At 43.5% G+C, this 14,676-nt stretch overlaps 2 protein-coding genes and 3 non-coding genes across 5 annotated transcripts; all 5 read right to left on the bottom strand.

The window, feature by feature from the left end:
* Window positions 1–391: 391 nt before the first annotated feature.
* On the bottom strand, window positions 392–4,739 carry LOC135489792 (insulin-like growth factor-binding protein-related protein 1). Its single transcript, XM_064775338.1, has 4 exons — window positions 4,271–4,739; window positions 2,513–2,656; window positions 1,269–1,445; window positions 392–834 (listed from the first exon to the last, which is right to left on the bottom strand). Exons 1-4 carry the CDS (start codon window positions 4,692–4,694, stop codon window positions 824–826), a joined length of 756 nt encoding a protein of 251 aa, XP_064631408.1. The 5' UTR covers window positions 4,695–4,739; the 3' UTR covers window positions 392–823.
* Window positions 4,740–6,098: 1,359 nt separating this feature from the next.
* On the bottom strand, window positions 6,099–14,219 carry LOC135489791 (stress-70 protein, mitochondrial-like). The gene is made up of 15 exons (XM_064775337.1): window positions 14,041–14,219; window positions 12,842–12,900; window positions 11,966–12,235; window positions 11,429–11,627; window positions 10,994–11,100; window positions 10,633–10,795; window positions 10,258–10,350; window positions 9,843–10,052; window positions 9,042–9,269; window positions 8,715–8,819; window positions 8,369–8,486; window positions 8,029–8,123; window positions 7,647–7,739; window positions 7,073–7,213; window positions 6,099–6,680 (listed from the first exon to the last, which is right to left on the bottom strand). The coding sequence occupies exons 1-15, from the start codon at window positions 14,128–14,130 to the stop codon at window positions 6,561–6,563; spliced, it is 2,091 nt and encodes a 696-aa protein (XP_064631407.1). The 5' UTR covers window positions 14,131–14,219; the 3' UTR covers window positions 6,099–6,560.
* LOC135490542 (small nucleolar RNA Z195/SNORD33/SNORD32 family) lies at window positions 7,818–7,911 on the bottom strand. The gene has a single exon (XR_010447733.1). It is a non-coding gene; the product is annotated as a small nucleolar RNA Z195/SNORD33/SNORD32 family (small nucleolar RNA).
* LOC135490541 (small nucleolar RNA Z195/SNORD33/SNORD32 family) lies at window positions 8,199–8,287 on the bottom strand. Its single transcript, XR_010447732.1, has one exon. It is a non-coding gene; the product is annotated as a small nucleolar RNA Z195/SNORD33/SNORD32 family (small nucleolar RNA).
* On the bottom strand, window positions 11,720–11,813 carry LOC135490543 (small nucleolar RNA Z195/SNORD33/SNORD32 family). Its single transcript, XR_010447734.1, has one exon. It is a non-coding gene; the product is annotated as a small nucleolar RNA Z195/SNORD33/SNORD32 family (small nucleolar RNA).
* Window positions 14,220–14,676: the final 457 nt, after the last annotated feature.

The following is a 14,676-nucleotide window of genomic DNA, read 5'->3' as shown; positions in this document are numbered from 1 at the left end:
GGTTGATAATATCCCAAAACAATAATATATGTTGTCCATCATTTGTCCTACTGTTACTCTAGACTCCTGAGCCGGGCTCCTGTACATTCATAGGCCTACTAGGTTTTCATGGAAACCTACCTCAACACTCGGCACTAACGACCGTGTAACGTGTGCGAGGGGAGGAGGATACGACTGACTCTGGGTTTCCGAGGATGCGTACATAAGGGACAGCCTTATTCACATATCGGGTCAGGAAAACCGACCCGTCTGGAAGACCGCCCACGTGCTGCCATCTCGCGTCATTACTTTAACCTAAACGTCTGGCAGGTGTCGTCGGTGACATCTGACGTTTTCTTGTAAAATGTCAACAAAGGAAACCTTGTTCAGGAAATATATCTTATTTATTTCTGAATCCACTAAACATGGACTGTACTGGTTGATTATTCTATCAGGGTTGAACGTAAATACGTCGTATTATCTGGTGATTGCGACGAACTATTTGTGAAGATTGCCATTGGTTCTTCTGACATGTTCGATTGCAGGAAGACAGCCTGAAGTCAACATAAGAGTTCCGTCTTCTTTTGGTTGTTCGCGGTTGTTGTTTTTATAATAGTGGATCAGAAGTAGGACTTCATAGTTTTGTTACTTCAGTGTTCCTGGGACCAAAACCCCAAAACTTCCTTGGCTCGCGTCATGATACAAGGGTAAAGATCGTATTGGTTGTGACTTCATCCCGTTCCGTGAGATGGAGTTGTATACGCAGATGGGGTCCTGCTCCTGGCCGATCCTCCTTTGATCCAGTCAGTGGTAGAGTTATTTGGAGGGTGGACACGGCATCATTTTACAGGCGACCTACAAATGAAAACGCATCCAGTGAATCGGGTTTATGCAGTGAATGATTAAGGAGAGAAACAGTATGTATTGGTTGTGCCCTGGACATGCTGGAAGACCAGTTGTACTTTTATCTTCTTGGGCATGACAGAGATGAAGCCCTTTAGATGCCAGTGGGTTTAGTTTGAGTATTGGTTGTGCGCCCGCATAGGACATAATAAAAACTGTACAAAAACGCCCTTTTGAGGCTGTTTGAGATTGCACCGGTCATGGTGCACACTGAGAGCATTACCCGCCACGGTCTCTAATCACAGACAAAATTATTTCATTCGCACGCCATTTCGCTCAGGCAATACTGCAATTGTTCAGGCAGGCCGTGGGGCTAGGGGGGGGGGGGCGCGCGTATTTCGTTATGCACTGAGCGATATCGCGTACGAAGACCGAGATTTACTTACTTCTAGTGTCGATGACATTGACCCGCGCCACAGCCGTGGCGAATCCCATCTCGTTCTGCACTTTACAGACGTAATCCCCCTGGTGGTGTTCCTTCAGGTCCATGATCTGCATCCAGCCTGTCACCATGTACTTGTCGGGCCCGCCGCGGCTGTTCACAGAGACGTGCAGGTCGTCAGCTGAAACAAGAGGCCATGGCTAAACAAACCAGTGACGCCAGACAAATCTCCCTGGTCCTATTGGTCCAGATACCCAGCCTGCCCCCGTTTTACTCCGCAGACAGTGGATCAGCCTCTTCCCTCCCCGAGTACGTATGAATGGGATGCCTCGGGAGTTGATCCAGTATCTGTCGCGTAAACATATCAGTCATAATGGCAGCTAACTAGACTCTCCATTTCGTCATCCTAGTCGTTCTGTCTCATATGGGGTGAGAGACGAGGCCGGTCCACTGCCTCTGGATTGTACGTCACCCACCTACCTGTTCCAACCGCGAATTTCAATGCTTTTTATTGCATATTATGCATATCAGGATTGCCTTAAAACTATAAGAAGTTGTTTTTAAGCCGGGGTTATTTACTTAGCCACGTGTGATAGGGAATGCGATGATCATTTTACAGTGGCAACAGCTTTTTCTAACGTTCCAAAATTGTTTCCTAATAGAGAGCGTTAATGGCAGGCTATCTTTCACCGCCTATACCTAATTCTTATCGTCAGCTGAATACCCGAGCGAAATCATTCTGGCTGCAACAACTAGCAAGTGTGATCTTCCTCATTTTCATTATACCTCAAGGGGTTAACCATAAATGCTTCCTGATGGGGAGTGTTGATGGAGAAGGCAAATCTTTCATCACCTGCTTTCCTATCGTCTGCTGGATGCATCTCGAACCGACCATGATCGCTGATGGATGGTTTATCTGAACTACTCTCATTCGTATCCGCATCGATAGAACGAGCATTTTAACCATCGTACACCGTCACCTAAGCCATATCATCAGGCCATATGAATGTTCTTCAATAATCCTACTATAGAACCAGGAGCGTTAAAACTTTCACTCATATAATCTGCTTTTGGTCATCCTTGCGTACCATGGTCATCCACATGCTCCTCCACCATAACCCGCGCTGATTGTCTTCCCCCTTCTTTGGGGTCATTGTATGTTATCTTCACTCGATCCTTATTCTCTCCATGCAACAAGCAAGGCGGAGGAGCATGAGGATGCTTCTGGTATTATTACAGAATACGTACTTGGTAAATCGACCGTTTCTTGTTCGGCATTGACCCAGGTCCAGCTCATGCTGGGGATGGGGTAACCTGTCGCCTCGCAGGACAGGAACACATCTGCCCCAGTTTCGTTCTTCACATTGGTAGGTGGGCTTCGGATGGAGGGAACTGAAACGTGCCAAAGATTTTTCATTTGAAAGATGGATGGACATGCAGGTGAGAAAATCCCGGATACTGTCGACTCTAGTGTTCTGGACTTGTTCTGTCATTTGTGTCAGTTGTTCATTGCAACCGAAACGACTCCAATTGACATGCATTTCGTGGCGGTTGAAGAGGGCTTGAGTTGGAGTGGTTTATTCAAGGCTTATAAAAGTCTCTTGAAGTTGAACAACAAGAACTTGAGCGCTTCCTCTGAGGGGGCAGACCTCTTCACCTGTCCGCATCTTTTGGCAAATGCAGGCCAACATCGTTGTATATAGCTTGAATTTGACCAAACCCTGACATAAATGCAGAGTGACAGGCTGGAGAGCCCTGTTTGCGCAATGGAAGACGCGACGGCTCCTAGCTTACTTTACAGCCGTATTGGAAACCTCCTCCTGTCAGCATATATATATATATAGGGATTAGTTCATGTTTCAGAAAATTTACAGGTGCAAAAGAAGTCGAAGAAGATAAATTCTTGGTTAAAGAAAGAACTAGTGTGGCTGACTGACGGCATGTGGTTCCAGTAACATCTTGTGTACTTTGGGGACAGTGAATATACCGGTCGATCCGTCACAAAGCAAGCCTCTTTCAAGCTCTCTCGAACCCAGCCCACGGAGGGCACCTTTGGCTTGGTCCTCAATGACAAGATGACTCAAATTGCGCGGACACAAAGACTTTCCATAAAATTAGCCTACAATAAAAATCTATTGTCTTCGTGACCCGGAAACCAGTTTCCTTATGTCTCGGTACTCTTTTTATTATGACTTAATTGAGCATTGCACATCAGTTTATTTCACCAGAGTCTTTCAATATGCCTAACTCAGAATATGAGTTAGGCAATTTTACCTGGCAGAGGCAATTTGAGCAAGTTCCAATTCGAACACTCTCTGATGAGGACACCCTTGGACTTGGTCATGAAAACCATAAAGAAACGATAAGCAGGGGATCACTCAGTTTTCGAAATCTACAAAATGCGAGGGTTAATTCGTAATGGTGCAAGGGTAATAGATGGCTGCTCAGTAGAAATGCGGATAGAAGAGTGTGCCACCGCCATTTCATTGTTCTTAACCGACATTTTCTCTCGAGATGCGTAAAAAGGTTAATTGATTTCATTATATTTCGCAGCCGCATTCAATCTAGGCCTTCTACCATACCGTTTCAATTTGTATACCTGCAGGTATGATGCTGAGTAAATATTTCTGCACACCTTGATGAGAATAGATACTATTCGAAAATAAGAAAGTTTTTTTTATAGATTCCTATTTCAGAGTTATGCACTTGGCTGTTGGCAAGAGAGCGTATAGGGGGCAAGCGATATAAAGGCCGAGATAATGACTGCCTGAGGATACTGGCCATGGCCAAGTCTTGAGAATGACATACACATGTGATCTCAAGCACGGATCCCAGGAGCAGATCATAGCTATGAGATGGGGCAAATTATAAACAACCGAAAACTTTATTAGTGCAATCTATGACACCATACGTACATAATCGATTACGCACCTTCTTCACTTGATTTGAAAGAACGCTGTAAATTACTTCTTGAATTATCATTGAATAGAGCAAAAAAACTCTTACCGGTTTTGCAAGGGTGCTTGAATTTCCTACCAATGTCTATTGTCTTCTTCTTTCCGTCAGCTAACAGTTGACAGTAGCTGTTATATGTGACGTCATTGGTGCCGCATACTATGCCAGGCTCCCGGCATTGACAAGTCGCCAGGTGGAGACTGGCGTCTACGTCATCACGGGCCAAGCACTTGAGCATGTCACCGCATGACCCGTACTTGTATCCCGTGTTCAGATCACATGCCTGTCCTTCTTCTTGGGCGCAGATGTAACAACAGCTACAGCGATCCTTGGTAACGCCGGCGTGACAATTTTGAGGTTTCTTGCATAAATCTCGATGGCATTCCGAGCATTCTGTTGGAACAACACTCTTTCTCTGCCCGGCTACAACAAGAAGTAAAGCAAAAGATATCACCAAGTTGATCAACCTCGCCATCTTATCTATTTGACTTCTTGACTTCACCTGCCTTCAAAACGTTCTGCGCCCGGGAGACGCTCAGAGAATGGTGGACGACACCATTGTCAGAGGAGGGAATGCTACATATCTCTTCATTGAGAATATCAGAAATTGAAGGCTTTTCATGCCAGGTAGGCCTATACTTCCAATCATATCAGTCTGGGGCTTGCCCTCACCGTAGCAAACTCTACTTCGACCCGAGACCTTCTCCATTTCCAATGTTCTTGATTCACTACGTCACCCACAGATGAATGAACGAGTCCAAACCAATGTACTCAACTTTTCTTGCTTTTCTGTTGTTGAGTGTTGATATCACCTAACTCACATATCACATAAAAAGCGAAAGTTTTTTTGTGGATTGCTTTTATAACCTTATTTTCTCGCGGGACATCTTCGTTAGATTTGAGTTTTTTTTATCCTAAGAGGGTTTTGATATCAAGATCTTATCCCGGTGTGGAAGCTTGAAATTTCTTAGAATAGAATGTCCGGGGTACCTAGATTGCTGTTATGCGCGTTAGTCTCTGAGCTATAGACGGTCATGGCCTCTATTCAGAATACAAAAAAGCTGGACGTTTTTTTCCAGGGGACACTCAGCATTTTGGTTGTGAATTTGATCTCAAAATTTGCCCATTTGGGACGATGGTTAACCCCCGTCTGCAAATTCTAGAAGACGATAGTGTTTTCAACTTGTAAATGCAATGGGCTATCAGGACTGTCCACACTTTCTTCCAAGTACCAATTACATGACTAATTGTCTTTTAATGATTTCAATTTGATTTAGCCTACTAACACACATAGCCCACTCGCAAACAGAGATCCATTCCAAGACTCGCCGCAAAGGTCGTCAATTGCTCCGGACAGACAGGCTGTTACGTCGGCAAGAGTTATAAAAAGAACATAACAAAGATATTATACTTCCTGTGATGAAGCCAATTAAGAAAAAGTATCAAGAAATCTCTCGATATTGTTGTTCAGCTCATGTGCTATAAAATCGACCAGGAGCTGTCCGTCGTAACTCTCTCGACGGCGGGAGTCGGGACTACTTTTCACAAGAGTACACACGAGTAAAAGTATAATTGATATTTCGAGTACAGTAAAATCGACCAGGGGCTGTCACATATCTCTCGATGCGTTGCAGTGGTATCGGCCTCATCCCTTCCAAAGTTCTGACTTTCGGGAGGCGAATAGAAGGCAGGAGGCGTCATATAACAGTTGTGATGGCTCCGGCAAAGTTCACAATGACCACCACATGTGTTGGTCTCTTTTGTATCTGTTTGTTGATGTTTTCTGTCGCAAAACCAGGAGGCAACTTCTTCAATCTTGCGCCACAAGGACTTTTAGTTTACTTTCAAAGCACCATAAAATCCAATGACGTAAGATATATTGATGATTAATTTCTTTTTTTTATTCGACACATCTCTATACAAACACAAGGCAAATGAATATAAATATGTAGGTCAACATGACTGCCGTGACCACTATATTACAACAAACATCAGCCAGTCTGAAACAGGCTGCATACCAGGATCGGGGGAAACCTGGTCTGGCTACAAGAAGCATACACATTCAGACTGACTTCTGCACTATGGAATCATGTTTACGAATCAAAACAAGAACTATAACTATAGCCACACCATTGCCAAGACTCCTTGTAGTAGAACCACTGAGACACCCTGTTGTGAACCACTTGTTTGAGAGACGACTCCGATTGGCAACACAGGTAGTCACATCCTTACTTGGCCAGCACATGCGCTCAATAAGTTTATTATTCGAGACAGTGTCACTTGCAGCCAGACAATTGCCATCCACTAAGAATGTTTTTGAAAGAAGCCATTATTGTCTTAATCAATTCTTGTCTTCCTTCTTATCTGAAGGATCCGTAGAGTCACTTGAGTCACTTGAGCCACTCGATTCACCCGTCGTTTGATCGGAGCCAGCTTGGCTGCCCTCACGCTCCGCCGCCATCTGCAATCATGACAGAAAACACTAAGATACATGGGATTCGAACCAGTGCAAAAAGAAAAACCAATCAGATCGGCGCCGTAGACCACTGAGCTACCGAATTTACAATTGGAATGGAGAGAGTGGTAGCTGACATATATTCAGCACGGTTCAGCAGCGGGTGGGGGGAAAATGCTTCAAGGCTCTTTTTGGTTGCCACCTAGCTCAGCAGGTTTTCTCTGCACATATAACACTTCTGTGATATTTTAAGAGACGAAAAATAACCATCACTGCTAGGTACCAGTAACTCTCGTGTTTTTGAAATGGTAACCATATCCATGAAAACACCACATAGTTCTTAAGGCTTTTTCTCAAATTACAGGTGCAACCCTGGAGAAAGTAGCGACATGACGCACCTTTTTGTAAGCAGCATCGAATAACTTCAACGACTGCTGTTGTAACTCTGATGTCTTTTCCCGGATTGATTCTGCGGTTTCACCATCTTTGTTGGCTAGCATTTCCTTCACCTTGGCAATCTCCGTCATGATCTTGTCGCACTGAAAGTCGAAGAATTGTCACGATTATCCTTTGAACCAGGGGTAGCGTCGGCGGGGGTAGCTAATTGTCAATAGCAACATCAGTCAGCCATTAACTGAACACCTATTGATACTAGCTCTAACTTTTCTGGTTGACAACAATGTCACTGTATAGCCTACAAGGAATTACCCTCAGGGATGGCAAACCAGGAAGGTAACGTATCGAACCAACTTGCTCAGTAAGGTTTGTCTGCACCTATGGCATCTTTGCACCATGTTAAGAGACGAAAAATTGAGCATCATCGCAAAGTTGGCTCTGGTAGAGAATACACGGAGAAGAAACCTGTCTTAGCTTTTGAAATCAAGTTGGAGAGAATAGCTGTGAACCTCACAAGATTCATTTGAAGACAGCAGAAACAAGAACCAAGCAACATCATAATCCCCCAGAACTCACCTCATCTGCTGGTAGTTGGTCCTTGAATTCACCAATCTTGCTTTCCGTGTCATGTACAACACCTTCGGCCCAGTTAACAGCCTCAACTCGTTCCTGGTAAAGATAGACACATCGTAGATATTACAATAACAGTAGACTACAGTTGAGTTAACTTGTAGTCAACATTTAAGTTCCGTCTCAGTTGGTAGTGCATGAAGATATCAACATAATATCATCATAGAATGATTCCTCAATAAAAACGGTGACATTTTTCATCATTGACAGAACACACAAAACTCTCCCTTAGATCCCCAAAATACTCAACACCTGTTGTGATTTGAAATGGAATTCGACCAACGAGCAAGTTAATAGATCATCTCAAGATGTATTGTGGATAACTTACTTTCTTCTGTTTGTCCTCTTCTGCATACCGCTCAGCATTCTTCACCATGTTCTCAATCTCATCATTACTGAGGCCTCCCGACGATTGGATGACAACTGAAAGCAGCAAAATATGAAATCTGGTGACATACTCTCAACAGTAGATGTTCACAGTGCTTGATGATAAGTTGATCTGTCTCAGTTGGTAGTGCATGTGGGTGATTTCAGAGGAGAAGACCTCAAACAATGTAGGTAAGTGGATGTTGTTCATCATGGACAAATCATTTGACCGAATTTGTAATCAGCAGTTCTCACTTCGACACTGCCTCATCTTTATTCTGCTGACGGTCCATTTCACTTACTCTGCTGTTCCTTGCCGGTTCCCTTGTCCCTCGCCGATACATTCACAATACCATTAGCGTCAATATCAAATGTCACTTCAACCTGGGGCACACCTCGTGGTGCTGGTGGGATTCCAACCTGAAACACGATCGAGACACTTCATATCTTTCTCCCAGAAGACATGATGTAAAACAGAACCTTAGAGGATGTTGTGTTCAGACTGATGTGCCTCAGTTGGTAGTGCATGAATGAAGTTTGTTCTCAGCGGCCACAGCCTCAAGCAATGTAGGTAAGTGGTCATTCTTCATCATCAGCAAACAGTCTGCAACTATTTGAAAGTCATGAGGTTCGTAAAATGAGACTTACCAATTGAAATTGTCCTAAAAGTTTGTTGTCAGTGGCCATTTCACGTTCACCCTGGTGTACTTTGATTTCTACTTGTGTCTGGCCATCGGCTGCTGTCGAGAACACCTGAAGTAACAGAGGACACCCTGATGAAGCCAAGTAGACTAACTACAGCATGTCATGGGCTCAATCAATGCTGGTGGTCTTTGTGCATCTCAGTTCAATTGTTTATTTCAGAGAACTTTTCTCAAAAAACAATGTAGGATATAAATCATCACAAATGCACATTTGAAAATCGACTGGGTTTCTAATCACACTCAGCTTGTGAGAAGATTAACATTTACACACCTGGCTCTTTTTCGTAGGAATGGTTGTATTTCTACTAATCAACTTGGTGAAGACGCCACCTAGAGTTTCAATTCCAAGGGAGAGAGGTGTGACATCTAATAAGAGGACATCAGTCACATCACCAGCTAACACACCTCCTTGGATAGCAGCACCAATAGCTACAGCCTCATCAGGGTTCACAGACTTGCTCGGCTGTCGCCCGAACACCTCTTGTACTGTTGACTGAACCTGAAATGTTACAGAGAAAATTATCGAACCGCGCCCATCACTGAAACAATCGGTAACGATTCAACTTCTATTTCAATGAACAATTTGTTCCTGACTTTGGTAACAGGGTATCCCACAATGACAATAACCTGAGCATAGAGTCAGAAATTTCCTGTCCGAGCCTATTAGCACCAATATGTCACAGTAAAGACATAGCGGTGACTCTAGACTCGCAATTCACACTATTAGGCATTTTGCCACAAACTCAAGGGAAGCAAGCGGCTACCTGCCATTTGACAAGTGTCTCTGCAGAAATATCACTCGCACTTTTCAGAGATGCGGAAGAAATTAAACAATGTTAGGTTCATGAATAACAGCAGTCTCTAGACAGAGAAGCCGGCTGACCATGAACCAAGTTAATGTCCCAAAGCATTGGCCCTTGCAACTCGTATACAGAAGCGAGGAATTTGACTTGCTTTGGTTAAGAAAGCCTCAAGCAACAAGGTAGAGTCGAACCTTTGACACGAACTACAAAGTATGGACACAATGGGCAAACTGATCTGAATCCGAATGTTTTTGTCACTCTAGACGAACCTTTGGCATCCTTGTCATTCCTCCCACCAGGATCACCTCACCAATATCTGTCTTCTTCACCTCAGCATCCTGCATGGCTTTGTTGCATGGACCAACTGTTCGCTGGATCAGATCACCAACAAGACTCTCTAACTTGGAACGTGTCAATTTGAGGTTCATGTGCTTGGGACCGCTGGCGTCAACCGTCAGGTATGGAAGATTGATGTCAGTCTGGAAGATAAAGAACACTGTGTGACTGAGTGGCAGTGGAGAAAATGATTGAGAAAGAGATTCTCAGGTGAATGAATTATATCAGAGGTGCAAACTCGAAAAGGGGTGTCAGCAAATGTTAATTATAAACACACTCTAGGACTGCTATCCATGACACTCCAGAGAACTAGCTTGGTTGTCCGCTTGAACACATTCTATATCTTACCTGTATTGATGACGAGAGTTCTATCTTTGCCTTTTCAGCAGCTTCTCGTAACCGTTGTAGTGCCATGCTGTCCTTCGTGATGTCGATGCCCGACTGAAAGGAGAGAAAGCCTAGGTTATGAGGTAGTTTCATGCAAGTTGTCCTTTTGTCATCAAGAACTGTGGGGACAACATCTGGATGCCTCAGTTGGTAGTGCATGAATGAGGTTTGTTCTCAGCGGCCACAGCCTCAAGCAATGTAGGTAAGTGGTCATTCTTCATCACCGGCAAGCAGAGATCATTGCTGATTCTTATGATTATACAAAATTTGAATAAAACGTCCAACTTTTGACTCGGATATCTCTGTAATCACACATAGAAGGAGAGATGCACTTACTTCTCGTTTGAATTCACCAACCAGGTATTTCAAGAGGTAGTTATCGAAGTCCTCACCACCCAAGAAAGTGTCTCCATTTGTCGACTTGACCTCAAACACACCCTTCTGGATCTCTAGGACCGAGATATCAAACGTACCACCGCCCAAGTCGTAAACAGCAATACTGGAAGAGGAAACAATTCTTAGCAATTAATGGAGATTTGTTGCATAATAAAAGTCTTCTCATCTAGTGAACTCAACACCATTTTTTAGCATTTGGATGTTCCATCATGCCTTGGCGGTTTGTTGAAAGACAATCAGAAGTAAAGGCATCTTTTGCTGCTCCTCATGGCAAAGACAGATAGAGATTCCCAATACGTACATCTTATCCTCGGTCTTGTCCATACCATATGCGAGAGCAGCGGCAGTTGGCTCATTGATCACACGGAGAACATTCAGCCCAGAGATCTGACCGGCATCTTTTGTGGCCTGCGAGACAGAATGGTCAAAAGATTAGGTTTATTCTTTCAGATATTTGGTACATTTTAAGGAGCATGTCGGTTGATACCACACGCCTCAGTTGGTAGTGCATGAATGAAGTTTGTTCTCAGCGGCCACAGCCTCAAGCAATGTAGGTAAGTGGTCATTCTTCATCATCAGCATGAGTATCCAGTTGAGCTTACTTTGGGCTGACAAGCTAGTCTGACTACTGCTTCTACGACAACCTGTCTGCGACATGAACTCGCCCTAAAGATTTTCTGAGCACAGCTAGGAGTAAAGACATTCATAAACGTTTGACAGGACAAAAGATGCCTACCTGTCTCTGCGAGTCATTGAAGTAAGCAGGAACCGTGACAACAGCATTTTTGACCGGCTGACCGAGATAGCTGTCAGCCGTTTCCTTCATCTTCACCAGAACAAAAGCTCCCACTTGACTTGGTGAATACATCTTGCCATGGGCTTCAACCCACGCATCTCCATTCGAAGCTCGCACTATTTTAAAGGAAACATTTTTCCTGTAAAATAAGAATTGGTATTATTTAGACTCACTTTCTCCATGTTGCTCATGCTTTTAAGAAAAGTATTGAATAGAAAAGTCTGTTTACAGCTTGCCTCAGTTGGTAGTGCATGAATGAGGTTTGTTCTCACAGGCCACAGCCTCAAGCAATGTAGGTAAGTGGTCATTCTTCATCACCGGCAAGCATAGCAGACAATTTCTGTTACAATACAAAACAAGTCATTTCAGGAGATACCCAGAAACTTGAGCATCAAGACACATGCACACACTATCTTACGGATATAGTTTGATGTCAAGAAACATACACCTGCTGATTTAACGCGACTGTTTACTCACATATCTTTCTGAACCTCAGCATCATTGAATCGGCGTCCTATTAATCTTTTTGTTGCTGAAAATGTGTTTGCTGAATTCGTAACTGACTGTCTCTTGGCTGGCATGCCTGTTAACCGTTCCCCCTCAGCTGTAAAGGCTACCACTGAGGGTGTGGTCCGTGAACCTTCTGAATTCTCCAATACCTTTGCCGTCTTTCCTTCCATAATGGCAACACATGAGTTGGTGGTGCCCAGATCAATGCCGATGACATGACCTTTGACTTTATCAGACCTGCAAAGAAACAAGTTGTTTATTCCTGATGTTACCCGAACAAACATAAACTCAAATTAAGCTACATATACCAATCAACTGCAGCTGCTGAAGTCAACTTTGGCTCTCTGACCTTCTTTATTGTGGCGATATGATTGTTATGTATGACCCTACATGCCTCACTGTTGTCAGTAGTGCATTAAATTTTGTTTTCATAGGCCACAGCCTCAAACAATGTAATGTAATAGGTAGGAATTCTTTATAATCAGTATGTGAGTATCTTGATATTCAATGCACTTTTCCTATCATTTTTATTATTTTAAACATTTAAAAATTCTGTTCCCCAAATTTGACTGTCGGTGAAAGATGACCTAATGAGCAACACATTCATCTAACGAGTCTATTAACTAAACTATTACTATTAGTTATTATCGGTGCCAATCATAATCATGGACCTGAACAGCTGTGGGTGATTGTGCCCCTGCCTGTGGGCATCTCATGAACATGAGGGCGATTAATTCCACTATGCTAATGTTGGCAGCACCTGCCGGAACAAGTCACCAAACTCATAGAAAAATTTATCGAGATGTCTTGGACCATGCTCGTTCAGGCCGACTTGAAACTTACGCATGTCGCTGTGTTTGTACATTATGTGTATTACTGTAGGAACTCAGTGAACCCAAATCCTGCAAGAACAAAACATTTCCAATTTATTATATATCAATCATAAACAGTTTAACAACTTTATAAGAACGATATCTGCGGTTTCTGCCCCACTACCACACTGTCCATGACCACAGTACACTAGTACAGACGACCGGCCATGATCAGATTATCCACGGACCACATCGCACGGCCGTTAGCTAGGTAATTTTTACTTGTGGAGAAATCCCTCGGTCTTGTTACTATGAATAGCCTGCCGACCACCGCGCCAACGGCGGGTTGAGTAACCAAAGTGGCTTGGTATATAATAAGGAATACGACCAGGAGACCCGGGCTCGCGATTTTCAAAGTTGGTCAAGCAAATCTCCTGCTACACCATCGACGAGCCGTGTAGTTGGTTCCACATTGTAGCATACACCACCAAGATGAGAAATTACCATATAATTTTCCCTTTTCATCATTCTGTTTACGTTTATAAAGCCTTGCTAGTTTCTATTCTTGGTTCATAAGAGTATCTCGATATGGGTTCTTCGTAACCATGTACGAATTCTTGGCATATGAACCGATCTTACCTGTTTTAAACTGATTTTCCGGCGAAATATCGAAGAAACTCGCACGGGATTTGGCGCATCAGCAAATTTCTCCGCCAGTTGACGAAGTACCCAAAAATTGATTACGCAGTAACCATCCCTGGCACAAGACCTAATTATTATTCACTTCCGATTTGGGTCCCTCCCTTTTATTATCATAATCGACGCGTTCAAAGTTGGTCAAGGGAAATTACTTCATAAATCATGCAAATTACCACGAAGGCGTCATGTTTGCAGATCAACCAATCAGATCGGAGATTCCACAGGAGTCATGTGATCAAATAAATTGTTAAGGCACATTGTTGTCTAACGGCCGTGATCGTCACGGCGTTGAAAATGAATTAGCAGGCCAAGCCACCCAACAGGCGGCAGGCTAATCTAATCAATATGCTGTTTTTTGGCCTCGCATGACAATCAAATACGTAATAACAATATCGAAAGGCCCCAACAACAGAAGCCACACCAGTTCACCCAAAATGCAAAGGTCACCTACACCTGTACAAATGTACTGCACCAAGTCACATGGTAGCCGGCGACGGCCATTTTTCACATGCGTAATCACATAAAACTCACCTTCCGAGACAAATTACTAAAATATCGGCTTTGAAAAATATCTGTGCTTTTTCTTAAATTTCTACACGACAATCTTGCGGCGGTCAACATCTTGTTTTCTGTATGAAATGACTTTGAATCACAAAATTTTCGGGGCGACTCACACACGCACGTGTGATGTAAAAGGACAGACTGGTGACGTCACGTGACCTCGACTCCGCGGAGAAGATATTTCTGGAAAGTTTCAACCTCAACCCCAGACCACAAAATAGCAGGTCCTTGTGCACGAGTATAATACAATGTCCTGAAGGCATACCAGAATGGGATCTAGGCTGAATTATTTCTAGGATCGAGCATTTTTTAAGCCGGGCTGATGAAATCTTGATTCTTATGAAATGCCCCTCTGATGTAAAGACGGGCAAGGTCAAATGGCCGCATACAGGTACCTCACAACAGAACCCCTTTTAGTAGTGAGACTGAGTAAATGTTGGGACGGAATTGATAGGCCAAGGAGTTTGTCAAATCATAAAGGAAAGCTTAATGTCATGTTGAGACGTCCTTCTCAACGTCCGTCAAGGCCACAGGTCCTCGTCATCATTGGCAGGTCACCTCACTGCCAATAACCTACCAGCAGCCAAGATTTAGAAGTCGGCAGTA

Source organism: Lineus longissimus, chromosome 6 (assembly GCF_910592395.1).
Source record: "Lineus longissimus chromosome 6, tnLinLong1.2, whole genome shotgun sequence".
Taxonomy (NCBI): domain Eukaryota; kingdom Metazoa; phylum Nemertea; class Pilidiophora; order Heteronemertea; family Lineidae; genus Lineus; species Lineus longissimus.
The sequence above is the reverse complement of the archived record's forward strand: the minus strand, read 5'-3'. Positions and strand labels throughout refer to the sequence as shown.